The sequence below is a fragment of the Netta rufina genome (genome assembly GCF_964035555.1).
Source record: "Netta rufina genome assembly, chromosome: 7".
Classification (NCBI taxonomy): Eukaryota; Metazoa; Chordata; class Aves; order Anseriformes; family Anatidae; genus Netta; species Netta rufina.
This window is the reverse complement of record NC_140130.1, coordinates 37,173,819-37,193,099: the sequence shown is the minus strand read 5'-3', so window position 1 is coordinate 37,193,099 and position 19,281 is coordinate 37,173,819. Positions and strand designations below refer to the sequence as shown.

The window sequence follows — 19,281 nt, the reverse complement described above, 5'->3', positions numbered from 1 at the left end:
GAATCGTCCTATCGCAGGACAGAAGCTCAGCGAATTTATTCCTTTGTCTGGACATCCTCCTTTTAAAATGTGAAGTTTGATATTGTTAATTAGATATTGCATATTTAGTAATGGAGCTATAAATACACTCCAAAAGCAGTCTTTTTAATTTGTTAGCGATCTTTTGTCAAAGCATAAGACAATCCAGGAATCACAACTGGTAGAACTTCAAGTGCAACAAATTCCCAAAGCATCCTACTTCAATGAGCTGCCTAATTAAGCATATGCGCAGTTGGTTTTATTTCAGTATAAGCACAAAAAATATCTAAATTCAAACATGTTTAAGTAATTTACCAAATGAATTACTTCATAGAAAATACTCTAAGCCCAATGATTTACTATGAGGATAAGAAGGCAGGCACAAAGTATGAATTCTACAAGATTTTTTTTTTTTTTTCTATACTGTCCTTATTCTGCTTTCAGAAACAAAAAAGCACCCAATGAGAATATTGGTGTCAAAAACCGTGTAATGTATAATTATGTCGACATAAAGTGTAGAAAACAATGAGAATTAGGGAAATGCAAGATTTCAGAGAAGTTTACATTGAGGCATATAGTAAAGACACACTGCCACCTTCAGGTTCTTTTCATGTAAGAAAAGCTGTAGGCCCAATGGACATATACACAGGGAAATTAGCAATTTTACTAAAGAAATAAATAACTCTAATTTTCCCCCCTATTCCTTCAGTGCTAGTTAAGCACATGGCTTTAATTAAATTCCAGTCAGTATCGTATTGCTTTTCTGGGAGTGACATCACAGACGTATGGATTCAAACATGAAAGGGCAAGCAGTGACACAGAGAAAACAGAAGGAAAGTTCACAGTTAATATAAAAATCCCTTTTTCTGCTTGGTTGAAGTGTGAAACCTGATGAAAAAGGCCAGCACTTAAAAAAAAAATAAAATAATAAAATGGTCTGCTCCAGTTTACCAAAAAAGTACTTTTGAGAAATATTTTTCAAGTAACAATAAAAATGTATCTGAATATTGACAGAAAAAATCACTATCATAAATACTGAAACATTCTGAACAAAAAAAGATTAGGAATATTTTTACTGTCTTTACTCTGTCCTTTATACAAAAAGGTACTTCCATGTTTCAAAAAGGATTCGCCGACAAATTCTCTCAAAGAAGGCTTGTGTTAATTGCATATTGTGAAATATAACAAATACAGAATATGTCAAAATGCAAATGAGTTTAATGTATTATCTTGCATTTATACTTACTTATCACATTACGTATATTAAAAATAAATAAAAAGATATCTGCAAGATTCTACGGTACTTTGCTATTCTGTATTATCACATTCTCTCAAGGGTACAATTAACAAAATACAAGTGGAAAAGGAATTAAATGGGAAAATATAAAAAATGGATCGTGTTAATTTTGGAGAAAATATTTACAATCACAGCAATTATGAAAAATACATTCTATATACTTGTCATAAATACCATTTATTCAAATACATATTTGACACTGCATGTAATGCCACATAATAAAATGTTTTTGCATTTTCCACTAGAAACGCAGTTTCCTAGCACTTGCAAGATCCTTGCCATGTACCAGTACACGAAAACTTAGTCACCTGCAAAGACCAGCTGACTCTGGGTAGAGCTCTCTGTTCTTTCCATGGTTTTTCTGTGCTTTGGTGAGATCCCGAATTGTACTTAAACTTTGGTCAGCAAGAAATTCTTCTTTTTCATCTTTTATAATTTCTTCTTTCAGCTTCTGAAATCTTAGCTTTTCCTCTTCATTAGGCCAATCATCCGATACATCCAAACTGGATTGCAACAGCTCACTTAGGTTTAGCTTTTCAACAGGTGGTATTTCTACGGGGATTAAAAGAGTTTACAGTAATCCTACATATCAATTACATCGTCAGATTTTTATCTAAGAAAAGCATAGTGTTTAGATAATGTCAGTCTAACAGAAGTGGGATTTGTTGGTCATTTTTTCTTTTAATATATATTTTGTTCTCTTAGAGTTTTCACAGTGTTTAAAGCTATCTGTATTCTGGAGGAACCCACAGTCTCTGACACATGCGAGCAGCATAGTGGCCTCCTTCTGACCGATAATTTACAGATCTCAGTGTGGCAAACTCTTCAGCCAGCTTTTTACTTTTTTTTTTTTTTTTTTTAATTTAAATAGTCAATACCAGTATGCAGAAGCTGATTCAACAGTGCAATTATATTCAAGTGCTTCATGCTTTTGGCTTGTACTTTCTGCTTAACAGTTTAACAGTTTGTGTGTCCTCGACACCTTGCAGAAATCAATTCACAGCATAGTGTCTGTATTCTAATTCCATGAAGGTCTCTGGTTGCTTGTCCTGTGTACACACAGCATTACGGGGACTCTACTACTGCAGGAGCCGCCTGAATGAGGCAATTCTGGGTCTGTCCTGAAACCTGCCCAACTCAGAGAGCCTGCCACAGACCCCAGCAAGTTTTAAATATGGCCCTGCCACAAATACTGTATAAATGACAGTGCCTTCTGATAGAGTATGACATGAAAGATGTAAAACCCTGTTTTGCACAGAAATCTCTACTTTGATGAAATTAAAATGGAAATTTAGACAATAATACAATACAATACGTGTACATATATGGATTGAATTAAGGCTGTATAATCCCAACTTTTTCCTTTCTCTACAGTTTTCTGCAGCATTTATAGTGTCTCAGTGTAGATTTGTGTATAAATAACTATTACATGAACCGTGCATGACTGACTTCAGAGTTGTCTGCATGATGACTAGTTAAAGTATGTTCTATGTATCAGAGGAAGCAAAAAGGCAAAGCAAACGGATACGTAACTGTGAACATGCTACAAGTGCCCAGATGCAATCTGTGAGTCAAATCAGAAGTGACTGTAACATAACCAATTTAAATATGCAGTGGAATTACTAAATCAAAGCCCGTCCCAAACGGCATTTCAGGTTAAAGAAATTCAGCATTATCTCAAGATACCCCTTTGTAAGTATTAATTTTCATACATCTTTTGACAGGCCTTCCATGTTTCTATGATGATGGTTAATTCTGGGGCATACCCACGCTGCCCTGTGTGTACAGCCCACAGGCACCGAGCAGCTCCCAGGAGCAGCCCCCAGGTGCCCGCAGCAGCGCCCAGCTCAGCAGCAGCAGCGGGCAGCACAGACCTCAGCCACCCCTCTGGCTGCTCCCCAGCCCTGGCTGCCCCAGCAGCAGCTGTGATTTGGTGTCGTGGCTCTCCCTTGGCTGCGATGCTGAGATGGCACCAGGTGCACAAAGGTCTGGCTCCACACAGACGACAGGCTGAGGAGGTTCCCGACTCCTAGAGAACGAATGCTCTGGATTTCACATCCCTCCTCTTCTCGCGTTCAGAGAGAATGCACTATTCCAAGGCACATTCTGTCATCCTCTCTGCATGAAGTATGTATATACTACTTCTTACATACTGCTCCCATCCAACACGAACAGATGGGCCACGTGGGAGGGAGTAAAAAACTCCTGCATATTACAGAAGGTTCCCAAACTTCATGTGCATGCCCACAGATTCTAAATATTAAAGTCCATGGGATTATTTTTCTTTAAATATACCACTACCTAAACTAACATTAAACATAACGTAATTAAGTTATAGAGCTATGCAGACCATACTTCAGTTTTTTTGTCATTATAATCTATTGTGCTTGAATTAAGTAGAACATAATGCAATCCCATATTTTTATGCAGACAAAAAAAAAAAAAAAAGCAGAAGAAAAAATGCCTCAGATCTGCTATTTTGAAGAATACTAAAAATCCACAAAATTTTCAAGATTGTGTACCACTGAAAGGGAGTTAAAAACAAAATAACTAGAGTGTTTCAAGTATATTACTTATTCCTTTTGAAAGAAAGCATATAATAAATGTATGTGGGAACTTGGAGAGACATCTGTATAAGTCCCTGTTACTATAAAAACAATACACCCTTGTTGGAAACCACTCTGCTAATTGCCAGGCAGAACTCTCACTTCCCATACAAGCTTCAAGGGTGATCAGCTGTCATTAATTCTTAATTGCTACTGCTGAGTAAAGAGAGAGAACTGAAAAATAATAGATTCATCTTACACAGATAAAAAGGAGACAGCCTATTTGCATAGTCTACACATCCTTAAAAATAAAGCCTAAAAACCTCTTTTAGTTCATTACTGAACTCCTAACTCTCTGCTACCGTTAGTTGTAGAGTATCTAAATATACTTAGCCAGATGTCCCTAAATGAGCACTTTCTTGTGGTTAGGGGGTTTACTTCTTTAATCTCACACAAAGGGACATTTTTTTGTTACTATCATATTAAAACCAAACCAAAACAAAACCACACACAATGGTAAGTAACAAGAAAAAATGCTCAAAGAAATTAATTTCCAAATTGTAAAGCAAATTCAGATCAGTAAGAATTTGTGCTCTACTGAGCATTTTGCCACAGTTTTTAATATTTTGCGTACCAGAAGTCCATTTGAAAGCTACAGAAAGTGCAGTTAATTGGACTGATGTATTCCAATACATCTCAACCCTGACACAGATTGCTTAACAAAATGCTTTCATGTCCATAAAAGGCATAATTTTGAATATCCAGGAGCAGCATTAATTCTCATTGAAAGTGAATGGTAAGCATCTGATATTTTATTCTTACTCTGAACTATTTTTCAGTAGCAACATATGTGGAATTGAGATTGATAAAGAAACACAGTCATCATCCTTACATATTTTGTCTTCATTTTCAGTATCATGATATTTCAAACCATTTTTTTTTTTAAAAGTATTTCACCATATTGCTTAGAATTTTAAGTGGTTCATTCATACTCTGAATTTACGGAGTTCCCATTAACAATAGCACATTTTGGCATCCCTAATTCCAATCTGATACCAATGGTATTCATAGTCATTAGGTTTCATTATAGGAAAGATTAAATGTGAGAAGAGGTCTTCTGTGGGAATATGAGTAGTATTTCTATTATTAATGACTTCTGGAATCTATTTGACCATAAATACTGCAAGTGATGTTGCATCTTTTCCTCTCTGCTGACAGCTTTTAAATTTTACCCTCCTAATGTAAATTTATAGCTGCAATAACGAGGGGAAAAAAAAGAAAATGTGATCTGAAGATAGAAGGCAGGCTGTACTTGTCTTTGAAGAACGTGAACTCAAACACCACGTGAAAATCCTGAGAATGCCATCAGACTTCTGCACGTGGACAAACAGCATCCAACAGCTTGTAGCAACAGGTATGGTGTACAGTATGTGTGTTTGTACTACATTTTTTAAAAAGTAGGTCTGTGCTTCAGACTGTATGTAATTTACCAATTACATCCCCACCTTCCTCATGACACACAGGCAGGCAGAAGGAGCTTCCTCCATTCGTATTTCCCCCTTCCCTTCACCTCCTGCGAAGGACCTGGCCAGCTGGCTATGCAGAACAGGAGGAAAGCTAATTCTAAACTCAGCCTGGAGCCAGCTGACCTGCCAGGGCTTCCTGCAGCTGGCCTGGCCTCTTACCCAGAGACTACAGGCAGGTGTGTTTTGGCCTTCTGCTCTTTACATAATTTATTTCCCTAACATTTCTATTACTCCTGTCTCCCTTATGAAGTGTCGTCTACCTGTACACTTACCCTACGCTTGCGTGCGTGGCATGCACACAAGCCATTTGTCAACTTAATGAAGCAGCCCAGCCAGCTCTGTTCGTGCTTCTTCCCTGCTGACTCTGAAGAACAGCCCCTGCTGTAAGCGTCCTGTTTCTCTACTCACACTGCACATAATTAAGATATCCTCTTATTACAGAAAATACAGCCTTTTCTTTCTCTGCTTAATGGTTTGAGATTCAGTGTTTGCTTTTGTAGCACAACAAAGCATTTTTTTCATCATCCATTGCAGCTCGCAGTGTCCCTTTCAGGTGCAGAGCAGGATGACACTCACTAGCGAAAAGCCAACAAGGGAAGCATTCCCTGGCCCACGCTTTTTTCCACAACAAAATACAGTAAATACACATCCATGCGTCCCCAACATACCTGAAGTGGCTGGCTCCATGGAGAGTAGCCTGTCGTTCCCAGATGCCCGAAGAAAGCAGAGGATAGATTTTACTCCCTTTTCTATAACATCTTTAGGTGGAAATTCAAGGGGACAATGTCTCAGATTCAAGGCTGTCAATGAAGTTAAGCTTCCTGTACAAACAACGTAATTTAGCAAACAGTTAGAAAGATGGATGAGTTTTCGGACATGTCTAGCAGTTGCGTTAGAGTGAATTACTGGCATTCACTGCGTTTATAATGATTTTGTGATAATTACCATTATCACATATGCAGGTACTATAGACTGCCTTAAGTTATTTACTTGCCCAACTCAAACCTTTTTAGCTTGCTCTTTCTAGAACTACAATTGATCCTTTTTTTATACACCTAGTGTTGCCATCATTGCAATACTTAAAATTACTTATTTAATTCACAAGGGGCTGTGTTATTCTTTAAAAACAAACAAAATACTCAGTTTACTCAAGAAAGTTAAGACAAACTAGACTGAATTACATTACAATGTTTGCTTTCTACTTCAAAGTAATTCTTAACAACTTTAACGTTCTGGACTTGATGTACTCAAATAGGACTATCTACAAATTAACTGAGTCCTCTGTGTGGAAAATAAATAAAACAGCTCAAACCCAGTTCCAGAATTTGCACCAGAGGTATGCAGAACCAAACATGTATTTATCATTTCATATACTTTTAGTTCAAACTCAGAGCTATCATATCTTCTACCAAGAACCTCTACCATCGCTCAGCAAGGCAATGCATCTGTGAGCTGAACCAGAAATACAGCATGCATCTGGCATGTATTCTGCCCCTTGATGACTGCAGGGATTTTGTACTTTGGTTTCTAAGATGGTTCACATGACCTTGTATAAAACAGATCGTCATTCTTCTTGTGACTATTTGTAGCATTTCTTTTACTTTTTTTTTTTTGTCCATATATTCTCCAGTTGCTAAGCATCTTTGCGATCTTTTTTTCATTCTTTATTTTTAACTATTAAATTTCTCTCTAAGCAAATAGTTCTCCCCATCTGAGATTAGCCTAGACAAAATGAACTGTCTCACTACAATCATGTCAATGATGGGTCTCACTACAGCTGAGGTAACCAGTACAATCCCTCAGCTCCTGCTCTTGTGCTTCCTCAAATGTGTGGAATTTGTGGTGTTGATAGATCAATGTTTTTACCCAACAATAACTTTTATATATAAAAGGAAATGTATGAAAGATTTCAAGTTTTCCCTTTTTTCTAACGTAATGTTCTAACTTTCTAATTCAGTAATCTTTGGGTTTGCAATGCTTTTCACTCCAGTCTTGCCATTAGCTGTTCTTGCCCAAGGAAACAGAGGGCTACCACCTCTCAACAGCAAAGAAACGTGACATCAATCATCAGCCTCCCAGGGGCGACTGAGCTCAGGCATCCCGCAGGCCTGCTGCAGTCTCCTGCTTCTCTCACAAGCAAAATATGTGCTATGAGTTACTCCTATATCCCTTACGAAAGGGCATCTGCCCATATCCTTATCCTATGATTCTTGGGAAAGGCACAGCATCCAAGACATATATATATATATAAAATTATATATATAGACTTTACATAGCATAAAGTTACACATGGAAAGAGGTAATGACTGATAGGGTCTTCTTTCTTTTCATATTCTGCTTACTGTCTGGTCAAATAGGAACAAAAGATGCACAGTTTCAGAAATTGGATTTATCATCTTTCCCAAAAAGTTGTGCTTCATTAAAGTAAGACAAAATTAACAAATTTGCCTTCCCCAATAGCTACACATTTGCAGAATTACATAATGCTTTCAGTCAGGTTTAAAAAAAAAAATTGCTTTAACTTCCTGATCCAGGCAAAAATACAAGAGCTCCTGTCTTAAATCTTTCAAAAAAGACATGTATGTACGAAGTCTCTAAAAGAAAGGTGGAATATTTTGTCTTGACATTTATTTTAGACAGACATGCAGTTTATATTAGGTATTTAGGAAGTGCAGCACTGAGAACAGACAGCCCAGTCAATCAGGGTCTGTATTTTCCATACTGTATTGCAGTGTGACTGGAGTCACACCACATCTCCACTCACAGCTTGACCTTCCAGCCTCATCTGTTTTGCTTCCTGCAGGCTGACTGCGCCTATCTGCTTTACTCGTTACAGCATAAAATGGTGTATTCGCTCTTTTAAAATGTTTTTGTAAAATCTTGCAGAAATACCAAATACATTACTAATAGCTATGCTATTAGATTTTAAATTACCAGTAATTAAAGCTGAAAGAAATGTTACAAAACAAGTTTTACAATGTGATTAACAGCTCCATTTGACATTAGTTCTCTAGAAAAGTCAACTACAGCAATATTGACAAAGTGCACTTAAAAGGAAAAAAACTAAAAACCAGCACAAAAGTAATGGAAGGAAATGAGCAGCTGAAGTAGGTGGCAGGGCTCTCCTGGAACCTGCTGAACATGGAATTTCTTCTGAGATCTGCTGGATCCTGGGTCTGGTCCCTCTGAAGATTTGAGATGCATGCACAAAGGGGTTCTCCCCCTCAGGGAGAGGGTGTGTACAACCTGCTATATGCAGGACCACGGCAGCTCTGCAGTATTTAATGCAACAACCTGTTACTCCCAGGGAAAGCAGATTTGTTTCCATTTCACTGAACTGCCCAACAAACACCTGGCACTTTCCAACTCCATTCTGCTTCTTTCATCGTTAATCTTTCTGTGACCAGCCACAGGGGCAGAGCTGGCAGGTAATTTAGCAGTAGCAGAGAAGTTGAGTTTTCCCATCCCAATGTCAAAATTACTTACTGAGTTGAAGGAAATTCAACTCACTTCCCAAAAACATTTAAAACTTATGTTTTCCCTGCCACAGACCTTATTTAGAACTAGAAGCCTCACAGTTTTGAAGTCTGCTAAAGCTGAACTCAAACTGGGAGCCAGTGAAAGCCAGAAGTGCCTGAGCAGTTACTCTGAAATGGCAGTGAAACTGAAACTAAGGTGAGTTAGAGAAACTGCACCCAAACAGGTTAGGTGGAAACAACTGCACTGCACGCGCACCACGCGCTGGCTGCCAGACATTGCTCTGCTGTAACTCGGGGGAAGAGAACTGGATCAGCCTGCCAGCGTCTCACGGGAGGAGGAAACTTCTGGGGAAGGTTTGGAGAGGAATTACTTGGTGCTACAGATCAATGGCGTAAAGGATGAATGACTTGACTACAAACTGAGAACACATGAGAAGAGCAGTGCTGTGTACGTAATTACATTAGATAGCAACAAAAATGCATAACACTGAAGATCCATGTTTATTGCAGACTGACTATGCTGTTTTGCAATTACTGCTGTTGGTTTTGTAAAGAAATATGTCCAGACAACTTGTGTACGAGCACACCTTTGTCAAAAAAGCAAGCATTCCCAACACTCCAGTTGTATTGATTGTTTTCAGTGAGGCAGTGATGGTGAGCAATGTGGAAGTTTAGAGGCTTAGCAAATCGACTGTATTCTACCATTCTAAAAACAAGCTTTCTGAGAGAGCTAATTACCAAAATGCCTTCCCATACAATCATGATTCACAAATTAGAAAACTACTTCAAACAGTTATAAAATATAATGCAGAAGTGGAAGAGTTACATTACCAGCAAGAATAAATGGCTTTGAAGATGCAGCATGTAAAGAACTATTTGGGAATACAATTAGATTTAAAATAGTTTAGTATGAAGAAACTCAATCTATTTTTAAACAAATTATCAAAATGAATCATACAGATGACTTCAGTATTGGAAAAGCGAAGTCTATTTTATCTTGCTGAAAACCACTCGTGGTTGAACATGACTTGATTGTAGTGGGAGAGCTACACAGGACATGTAGCTACAACGCACACAGCATGATGTGGCAGTGTGCACTGACAACTTGCATAACTGGGAGGATGGCAAATCAGCTCTCTACCTTTCAGCATCTTTTTCCAAACTGTCTACTTAAATTTTAGCCTGCATCACTTGCTGAGATCCTTCATTATTTAGGAGTATTCCTAAATTACTCTAAAGAATGCTTAGATGCAGTAATACTACCTTGCTCCTATACTATGCTTTTACTTTTTAAGCCTCCTAAAATAAGTATCACTGTACCCATTTTACAGCAGGGGAAACTGAGGCACAGGCAGTCTGGTGACTTATCCCGAGTTCAGGAGCCTACCTGAATTTTCCAGAGAGCCACTGGCAGTACTGAAAAAAGAAGGCACGTACACCAAGTGTCAGCCACCCCACAACACTTCCCAACGAGCACATAGCACACTGAAGTTTAAGATCACCTCTGAGAACAAGGTGGCTGACAAAGAATTTTCCATCTCTGATAACTAAATTCAGAACTCATGGTAATTCTGCACAGATCAGGTGAATCTGTACAAAAGCTCTAGGAACAGCCACAGGTATGAAACAGAACTGCTGTTACCACTCAGACTTCTGCTCCCTTCCCAAAGCTTTTTTTTTTTTTTTTTTTTAATTAAAAGCTACCTGTTCTAAGAATAAAAAATTAAAAAAAAAAAAATCAATAAATGAGGGCAAACACTGCAAATTCATTGCAGATGTAGTTGAGGAATATACACAAGAGACGAAGACTTAACAGCTGAGAGGGTTATCCTGCATCATCCTCCCAACTCATCCCAGTTTACATTACAAACTTTGTTTGACATTTATGATACAAGTGCCAGAAAACCAGGGTTCGTACTAAGAAAAGAGAAGACAACAGCCCTGGAATGGACACTGCAGGATGGTAACTAAGTTAGTGCTGAAGCTGTCAGCATTAGTTCCTACTCTGTTTCTTGATATAGGTGGTTAGGATGGCAAGTGTACAGACAAGAGAGCAATAGGGAAGGGTAGGAGGAAGAGTGGGCTGGGAATTAGCTTATGAAACATGATATTGTAAGAAAAAGCTGTCTTGTCAAAACACGAGTGTTTTGTAAAAATACACTAGGTTTTGACAACGACTCACATTGTCACAGGCACAATTCCCAGGTTTTCCTCCCAGCCTTTCAGATGGACTGCTTACTGATCTGATGTCCCCATCACTGTGGAGAGGAAGCCTGCTATGCCAGCTGCCCAGGACACGCAGGGGACTTCTGAGAAGCACAGCTCCACCGCAGGGAAAGAAGAAGACTTCAGTAACCTGGATTAAGCCAAATCCGTGAATTACCTCCACCCTCCTTTAGCTAAGGTTCAAACCACTGTGCCTGTGCCAGTCCCAGTCTCATGCTGTCCGCTATGTAAAGAGTCAAGACTGAAGCAGCTCAGCTGCTGTGGAGCTGGAGGAGGCATAGTTCTGCACATCTCGTATGGATCTATCTGTGTCTAAACACTACCCTGTAGGTGGCAATGCCACGGACACACAGCCTTTGCCAAGGGAACTGATGGATCATGCAAAGCAAGGCATATGGCAGGGCAGCATCACCCCAGCACAACATTACTGCCAGCTGCATCCAAGATCCTTGCGACTCAGAAATCCTGACGTGGACGTGGGCAAGTGATTAAGCAAACGATGCCGAAGTTGTGCTATCCGAACTGGCAGAGCAGAGCGGCATGGCTTGGGCCACTCCTACAGTCGGGGTGTCGCTGCGCCGCCCGCTAACGAGCACACAGCTTCGGGAGGCCTGGCTGCAGCCAGCCTCTAGGAATGCCTCCAGCCATCTGTCACCGCTTCACTGCTGCCCAACAAATCCTGCCCTGAAAAAACCTGCAGTGCTCTCTTCCAATTGCTGTGGCTTGAACAAAGACCTCAAATGCAGCAGGAAGGCTGGCATCCTTTTTGGTACCCCTCAGTCGCTCAGCCGGTGAGAACAGTAGAGATGCACATACCCTGCGCATGGCAGGAGTCCCCCAGTGTAACTGCTACACAGAAAGCCAAAGCATCAGCATTGCACCAGCAATGCTTTCCACCAAAATCTTAGCAAAGGTACAGTGCTTGAACCCAGAACAGCTGTGAGGAAGGGGTGTTTTCTGCTGTGCCTGCTTGTTTTCTTAATGCACTGCCCAAAGAGCAGGAAGGGAACATACTTTCATAGCATTTAATATGAATAACAAAGCCGTCTCTCTCCCCGTCACTGCCTGCAGGCAGCCCAGGAGCTGTAAAGCTGCAGACCTCCAGCCCAGGGGGTGCTGCATACTGGCACCCTGTTTGGGGCAGTGTGGTTATGTAGGAACAGGTCACTTCATGCCAGCTGGCCCCAGCAGGTGGGAACAGACCTGGGAATGCCCTGATTGCTAGCAGGGATGTCACCTCAGACAGGTAGGATACCTCGTGCAGAGAGTACAGGGAACTCAACATGAACGACGGAGTCTAGTGAAGCACAGGAGCCAACGTGGCTGACCTTACACAGCTGTGAGGATGTATGTGACAGCGAGCAGCTCTCAGCTCGACCTTGGCAAAGGGCAGCCAAACATCAGCTCTGTAAGCAGAAGGAAGTTGGGCCTGGTTGCGTGGCCAGCTTGAGATCATGCCAGTTGTTTGGTGACAAGCCCAAAATCAAGATGTAGCTTTGGAGGTTAGTCTTTGAAGTACAACAGCAGTCTTAAAGCTCAGACAACTTCAAACAGTGCTGAGCAACAAAAAGTCAGGACTTCTGCTGTGAGGACTGACAGTCCCAGGGGTGCTGGGCTCTGCGCCCTGCAGGGGCAGGACGAGGAATAGGGACCCCTCCTCAGAAGTCTCCATTCTCAGCTCCAGCTCACCAGGGGCAGCTTCAGGCCAATCCAGGAACCTACACAACCTGCTCAGTGTTCCTTAGGAGCATTTGATTTGGAAATACTTGTGATTCCCAAGTAGTAACTGCTAACGCAAGAAGAGTTATAATGCTAGAGATGTCTTTAAAGTTTGACACTGTAAAAAGCCACTGCAGAAGTTCTCAAATGTAATTGCGCTTCGAAATGTCTTACTGTGAGAACACCCCAAAATTTCTGAGAGTTCTGAAATATGTTTTTGCTTCAGTTTTACTCAGAGAAACAATATTAAACATTTTTGACCAAAATCCTAGACATTTGATTACTTTTTTTCCTTCTCAGTGAGGAGAATCGTTATGTGTGCTCTAACAAAACTAATTCCCTCCCCACCCCCATGTTTTCAACATCATTCTTTAGATACCCATCAAAGTATTCTAAAGTCTAACTACAGAATCGAGCGTCTATGACATCAGTGGGTACTTACCAAGCTCTGTGGGCAGCTCTTTTATAGGATTCCTTTCTAAAAGCAGAGTTTTCAATTGCCTTTGCAATAAAACAGAAAAGAGTTGTGATGGTAAAAGCAAAGTTCATTTAATTAAGCAGAAACATGAGAATATTTTTCCTCCTTAATTTTCTTCGTGCTTGTTTTGTACTACAGAAGGGAACCCAGGAGGCAAATCCATGGCTCTCCATCAGTGCTGAAAAATGACATACCCCCAAAGCTTTCTGGTATGGCAATCTGAAGTTTGCTTTTATGCCCATGAATTACTATGTACTCCTTCAGTATTTAGTATTTGATCTTTCTTTGCAAAGCTTATCACTTTAAACTCTGATACTGACTGTTCCAATTATAAACTCATCATTTTCAGTTGTTTATGATTTTGCTGAGCTGCAACTGTTTGCTTTGTTGAGTACATTCCTCAGGCTACATTTGAGCTAAAACTGTTCAGCCATTTTTGATAATGATATTAGAAAGAAATATGCCCTAATTGTATTTAATTTCATAAACTATTTTTATTTTTTAAAAGCTCGTTTTCTTATTCTTGGAAGCAGCCTAGAAGTTTGGCATGGGTCAGGCATTCATCTCAAATACAAACATTTATGGGGTTTATGTCACACATGACATTTTGGAAGTCTTCTAATATTTAGACAAACCCAAAGCTTTGAAAAACTATCAGTTTGCCTGTGCTTGGAAAACAATTGATATTGTTTAGTAAGTGAAGTGTCCAGAATTGCTGCATGCACTGCTATATAGAGCGTCTCTGATGTGAACTTTTGAGCTACCAAGCGTTGAGGATAGGGTGGACATTTTGTCCAAAAGCAGGGAGGTTGTCTTGTTTTCCCCTTGTAGCATACAGGTACTGACATTAAAGCAGCTATGAAATGGAGACTACTAGAAAAAAAGCAGTAAGAATTTCCTAATTTTGACTGCTTCAGTTTGTCATTTTAATAAGATTTTTTTTTCAGTAGCTTTTAAGTTTAATATCCGGCAATGTATCAGATCAAGTGATATTCTACAGACAAAGCACTGTCCATGCCATAAATGAAGCATCATCCTACTAGGAAAGTTAATGTGTTTTGTTTACCAGTGCTGCAATTTGACTTATTTACTGTTAAAATTCAACAAAATCAAGAAGAAAGCTTGGTAGATTGTCATAATATTTCTTTACCTCTAGTAAAGAGAAAACAAAACAAACATTTTGGCAGCTGCTCAACACTGGATTAACATTTGTGGCAATATTTTAAGACATTTCAATTCAGTCAGAAAAATGCAAGCACCATTTTCATATTTGTAAAGCAAAACATCCAGTTCAGCTTAAAACAAACTTGGAAGCAGCAAGGGACTCCCCACTTCAAGCCCCGAATTCGTTAATAATTTAGGCATTGCTGTATACCAGGTAAAACGCACTTTTACACTCCAGCAACTAATAACAATGAAATGAAGTGATGATCATGAGGAATTCAAGTAATATTTAGTGAATATTTCTAATAAGTATTTCCTAAATCTGAGCTGTTCAAAGTCTGTGAAAAAATACAAACAAGTGTATCACACGGTGGAACAAATGGCTGGCATGGTATCTTCTAGGAAGACACATAGTGAATACCTTAGTCTCACAGGGTTTCAACCAGTTGTACAATGATGACCATATAATTCACAAGCTATAACATCACTCCCATCCATTTTAAGAATAATTTATTAAAGCTATTTAAAAGATGAAGACATTAGACTCGGCATTTTTCAGCTATTTTTAGAGGCATAGCCTGTGTTTACTGTATTTCTCTAATCAGGAGTTGAATATATAATCATTCCCAAACAACTGACCTTAAAATAACCTTAAGCATCTTATTTCAATGCCACACATTTTTAATTCTGGAAAATTCCATGGCATATACCATTCAAGGGTTGTCTTCTTTTCCTTACTACTCTTCACAGAAAAGTTTCTTTTAGAACCAGAAGTGCACGCATTCCTGTGTCAGTTTCTTTTCCTTGGGGCACACATCATTCCTTTGTTCCCAATAATTACTATAGATTGTGTTTGTGGTCTTCCACTTCAACTGAGAAGTAAGGATTGTCCAAGCACATTGAAAAACTGGTGAGAAATTAGCTTTGGTGATCTCAGCAGCATGAGAGCAAGTGAATTGTTCAGGGTCACAGCAACATTGTGGACACCCTTCTTTGCACACCCCAGATAAATCAGTGACAGCTAAGCAATCCTTCCAACAGTTAAATACCATGTCAGATGACTAGCAAGAACAGATTAATGGATAACGTTCTTTGACTAAACTGTCCCTCATTATCATGTACAAGAGAAGTGATGTTTGTATCTATGAGTCCATGTTTTCACCTCACATGCGGCACTAACGTTAGTCAGCTACAGTCAGTAAGCTTTACTCAGTCTTAGGAGAAAAATACTAACAGGATGTAAATTTCTGAAGTTAAGTGTTTAGAAATTCACTAACATAATATTAATTGGACCTCTCACTTCATCTGTGTTTTAGTAAACAAAAATAAGCTTATATAGTGTTCTCCTGCACCAAGATTAATGCCAAACAAAACCATGTAAAAGTCAGACTGTTACAATGAAATTGCAGTAGGACAAATAGAAGAAAAATACATTTTTTATTAAATTGCCTGTATGACCAATGGTCTTACCTGTGGTAACCAATTCCAGGGGGAAGAGCTGTAATCTTGTTAAACCGGAGATCCAGCCAAACAAGATGTGGCAGCTTTTGAAATAAATCCTTGGGAATCATCGATATGGCATTTCCCTCCAGATGAAAGTGCTAATAGAGAAAAAACATAAACATGTGTTAAATCCAGAAATAGAGGAACTGTTCCTTGGCACACAGTGTTGAACATGGAAACTGTAAACTGCTCTACACTTTTACAAAAAGAACAGTTAAAGGAAATTAAGGGATACATGGTTCTAAGTTTCACAGATGATTTAAGGACATTAAAAAAAAAACAAACAACACATATTAAAGATTGTATCTAAGAATCTGTGGTTTTCCCATTCATCTGGCAAAGCCACAACCCTTTACTGCCTTGCGCTACATTCAGGCAAAGGTCTTAAAGCACAACAGCACACACACCTTTACATCAGGCAGTTTATATATTTCCTCGGTAAGGTGCTTAATATTTTTTCTGCTAACATCAAGGGTACTTGAAGCTGATGACATGCACTCTTCAATGGCCTTCCTGATCTCTTCTGATGAATTGGAGCCAGATGAGCTCTGTTTGCGATACTCATCTCCAGAGTTATCACCACTGCCATTAAGCCCTTTGTAAGAGCTGTCATCCATTTGTCTGCAAGCCAAAAACACGGGCTCAGTAATTCAGACTGATCAACTGAAGGCAGGTCACAACCTGAGAAAAACCACACAATATTTTGGAAACAGAGAGTCTACAAAGCGAGCTTCTCGGTTCTGTTATTTTCTGATTGTCCCCGGTGTTAGGAATGTATTGTGACACAAAAGGCACACCCCATGTGTGCGTACACATATATATAACTTTATAACGTACACATATATGTTATAAGGTGTATGTATATCCACCAGGCCACCCTCTCGGGGTGGCGGGGAGCGGTTCCCTTACCTCCCCCAGCCAGACCCGAGGGCGCTCGGGGCCCCTCCACAGCCTGCGCCCTGCCCAGCTGTGGCACACTGCCACACAGACAGCACGAGAACGCCTTTATTTAAAATCTCGTTAATTTCCAATGGGTTTAACGGGTGCTGCAGTGTCACCCACACTTTCCCTGAGCCCTCCAGCCATGGGCCCCACACCGAGGCCCAGCAGCGGCCCCGGCACCCCCGCAGCGCTGCCCCGGCAACGGCCCCGCAGCCGGGGCCATAACGCCTGGTACCGGTGTGCTCCGGAGGTCTTCACACGCCTGAACCTACTGCAGGAATGACAGCAGGTGGGATGGCAGCGTTACCACGCTGCTGCCAGCGCTCATCACCAGAAATGCAAGCCGCATTCAACGATGGAGATTATGTTTACTTGATGACAAACTCCCTGGGGAACAAGGCTACCGGTGTCGCATTCAGCACCACCAGTTCTCCAGGTATCTCATGGGGCTTCCCTCAGAGCCCCTTTCCTTGCTGCATTTCACTTGTACAGTAACACCGACAGGACCCCGTTACAGGCCGAACACCGCGTGCACAGGGCTTGGCAGCTGGTAGGAAACATCCAACTGCAGAAACCTTCACACAGCCAAACAGCCCCAGCGGTAACATCCTGGGGCAGGCGTGTACATTTCAGTTTAGACTTCTTGTTAGGTCCTACACAGTGCCTGGAAACAAACAGCCAGAGGCTGAAATAGCTCAAGCATTAATATAATACAAAGCTTTGATTCTGCTAAAAAAAGTTTAGAAACGTTCTTACCTGCACTCACTTGAATCATCAATCCTGTTGCTCAGAAGCTTCTGACTCCCAAAGACAACGTTAAAAACTTCCATTTTGTAGGAAACATCGGAAATCTGAAGGAATAGTCTGGTGGATAACTGCAAAACAACATACTCTCATTTTCACAGGAACAGTTTGCTTAAATTTGGAACTAAACAGGCCTTAACCTCCACATCTGTTTTGTTGCAGGGCCACAAGCCTCTGGAAAACATAGTGGTACCTGGGCTGAAGATGACAAGGCACGTATTGCTCAGCCTGAATTCATCTCCACCTTGAAAATACAGATTCTACTAATTGTGTTATTACTGCTGACTTCAAGAAAAAAGGTATGATTGGTAATTTCATTACGCTGTTCCTGGAACAGATATTCTTTGAGGCTACTTAGGTGATTAAATTCTAATTATGAGCAATATTTGTAAACCAGAGGGCAAAACTTACGAACATTAAAATGGAATCAGTGGAAATGCTGTACTGAAAGAAGTACTGAATTGCATTTATTTATGTAAAACCCAAAGTATTTTAGGATAATTTTAAGATTACATAAGAAACACATTAGGATTAAAACTAATGACATTAATTTAAGCAGTGTTGTTTTTTTCATCTGGACATTGAGATCAAAACTTCTTTAGAATCCTTTAGCACAACAGTAATCGGCAAATGTTTTTGTGAGCATTTCAGGCAGAGAAAGTGAATCTAGAAAGCTACTCAACTTAGCTGAATCACGTTAGAAGAGGAATTTCTGTGCTCCTTCAAATTCAGTTGTCTTATGACTAAAACTTAAACAACAAAAAGTTTGCATGCGAGATGGCAAACAAGCAACAAACTGTACGCTTTTTTTTCCTGATCTTGAGGTATAACTAAGGATGTTTCATTTTATTCTTTTTTTTTTTTTTTTTTTTAAAAAAAAAAAAAAAGGAATTTTCTCCTGGAAACAAGATCAAAACAAAGTGAACGTACAAAAACATCATACAATTGCTCTGCAGATAGAAATCTCTCAAGGGCAGGCTGTCATAACAACCTTGTCTAGCCTTGAGGGGATCTTGACCCAGCATACTGGGGCAGGTCTGCATCTGGAACAGTCATCCTAGTGATTGCACTTCACAGGGAAGCGATGTCAGAACAAGGAAGAACAGTGAAAACAACGAGCTTGAGTGGGTTAGCTGTAGGTCTGCTCTTCTATCCAGAAAAGCAGTCTTCTGACAAACAGAGAACCTGCTGGGACATTGAAAGAGTTTTCCATAGTTGCTGGGGAGTGTTTTTTACTCCTTCAGCTGCAGAGACATTAACATAATTTGCAACAGACTGAAATGAATGTCATGTCATCTCCAAAATTGTGCTAGCCTTTACTTTTAGGCTCCCCTGTTTTGCTGGGCAAGAAGAGAAGCGTTACACATTTCATTTGATGGAATCACAAGCTCTGTCTTCTTCAGAGAATGCTGGTCTCTGGGAAGACCAGGCTTTGGCACCGTTCTCTTGTCAGGACCTAAGCTGTTGAGTCTTCATAGAGAGAGCTCAGAGTCAGATATTCTCAGGTGGACTCTGAATCACAGCCCTCCTTCCTCCCTAGTGCTGACACAGAGATACTGCACTTCAAGAGCATCAGTAC

The 19,281-nt window shown here is 40.0% G+C and overlaps 1 protein-coding gene across 1 annotated transcript; it reads right to left on the bottom strand.

Moving 5' to 3' along the window:
• Positions 1-1,619: 1,619 nt before the first annotated feature.
• LRRC27 (leucine rich repeat containing 27) lies at positions 1,620-17,728 on the bottom strand (the record flags this gene model as incomplete). Its single annotated transcript, XM_084290579.1, has 6 exons — positions 1,620-1,867; positions 6,056-6,208; positions 13,254-13,312; positions 15,924-16,054; positions 16,364-16,577; positions 17,655-17,728. The coding sequence occupies 6 exons, from the start codon at positions 17,726-17,728 to the stop codon at positions 1,620-1,622; spliced, it is 879 nt and encodes a 292-aa protein (XP_084146705.1).
• Positions 17,729-19,281: the final 1,553 nt, after the last annotated feature.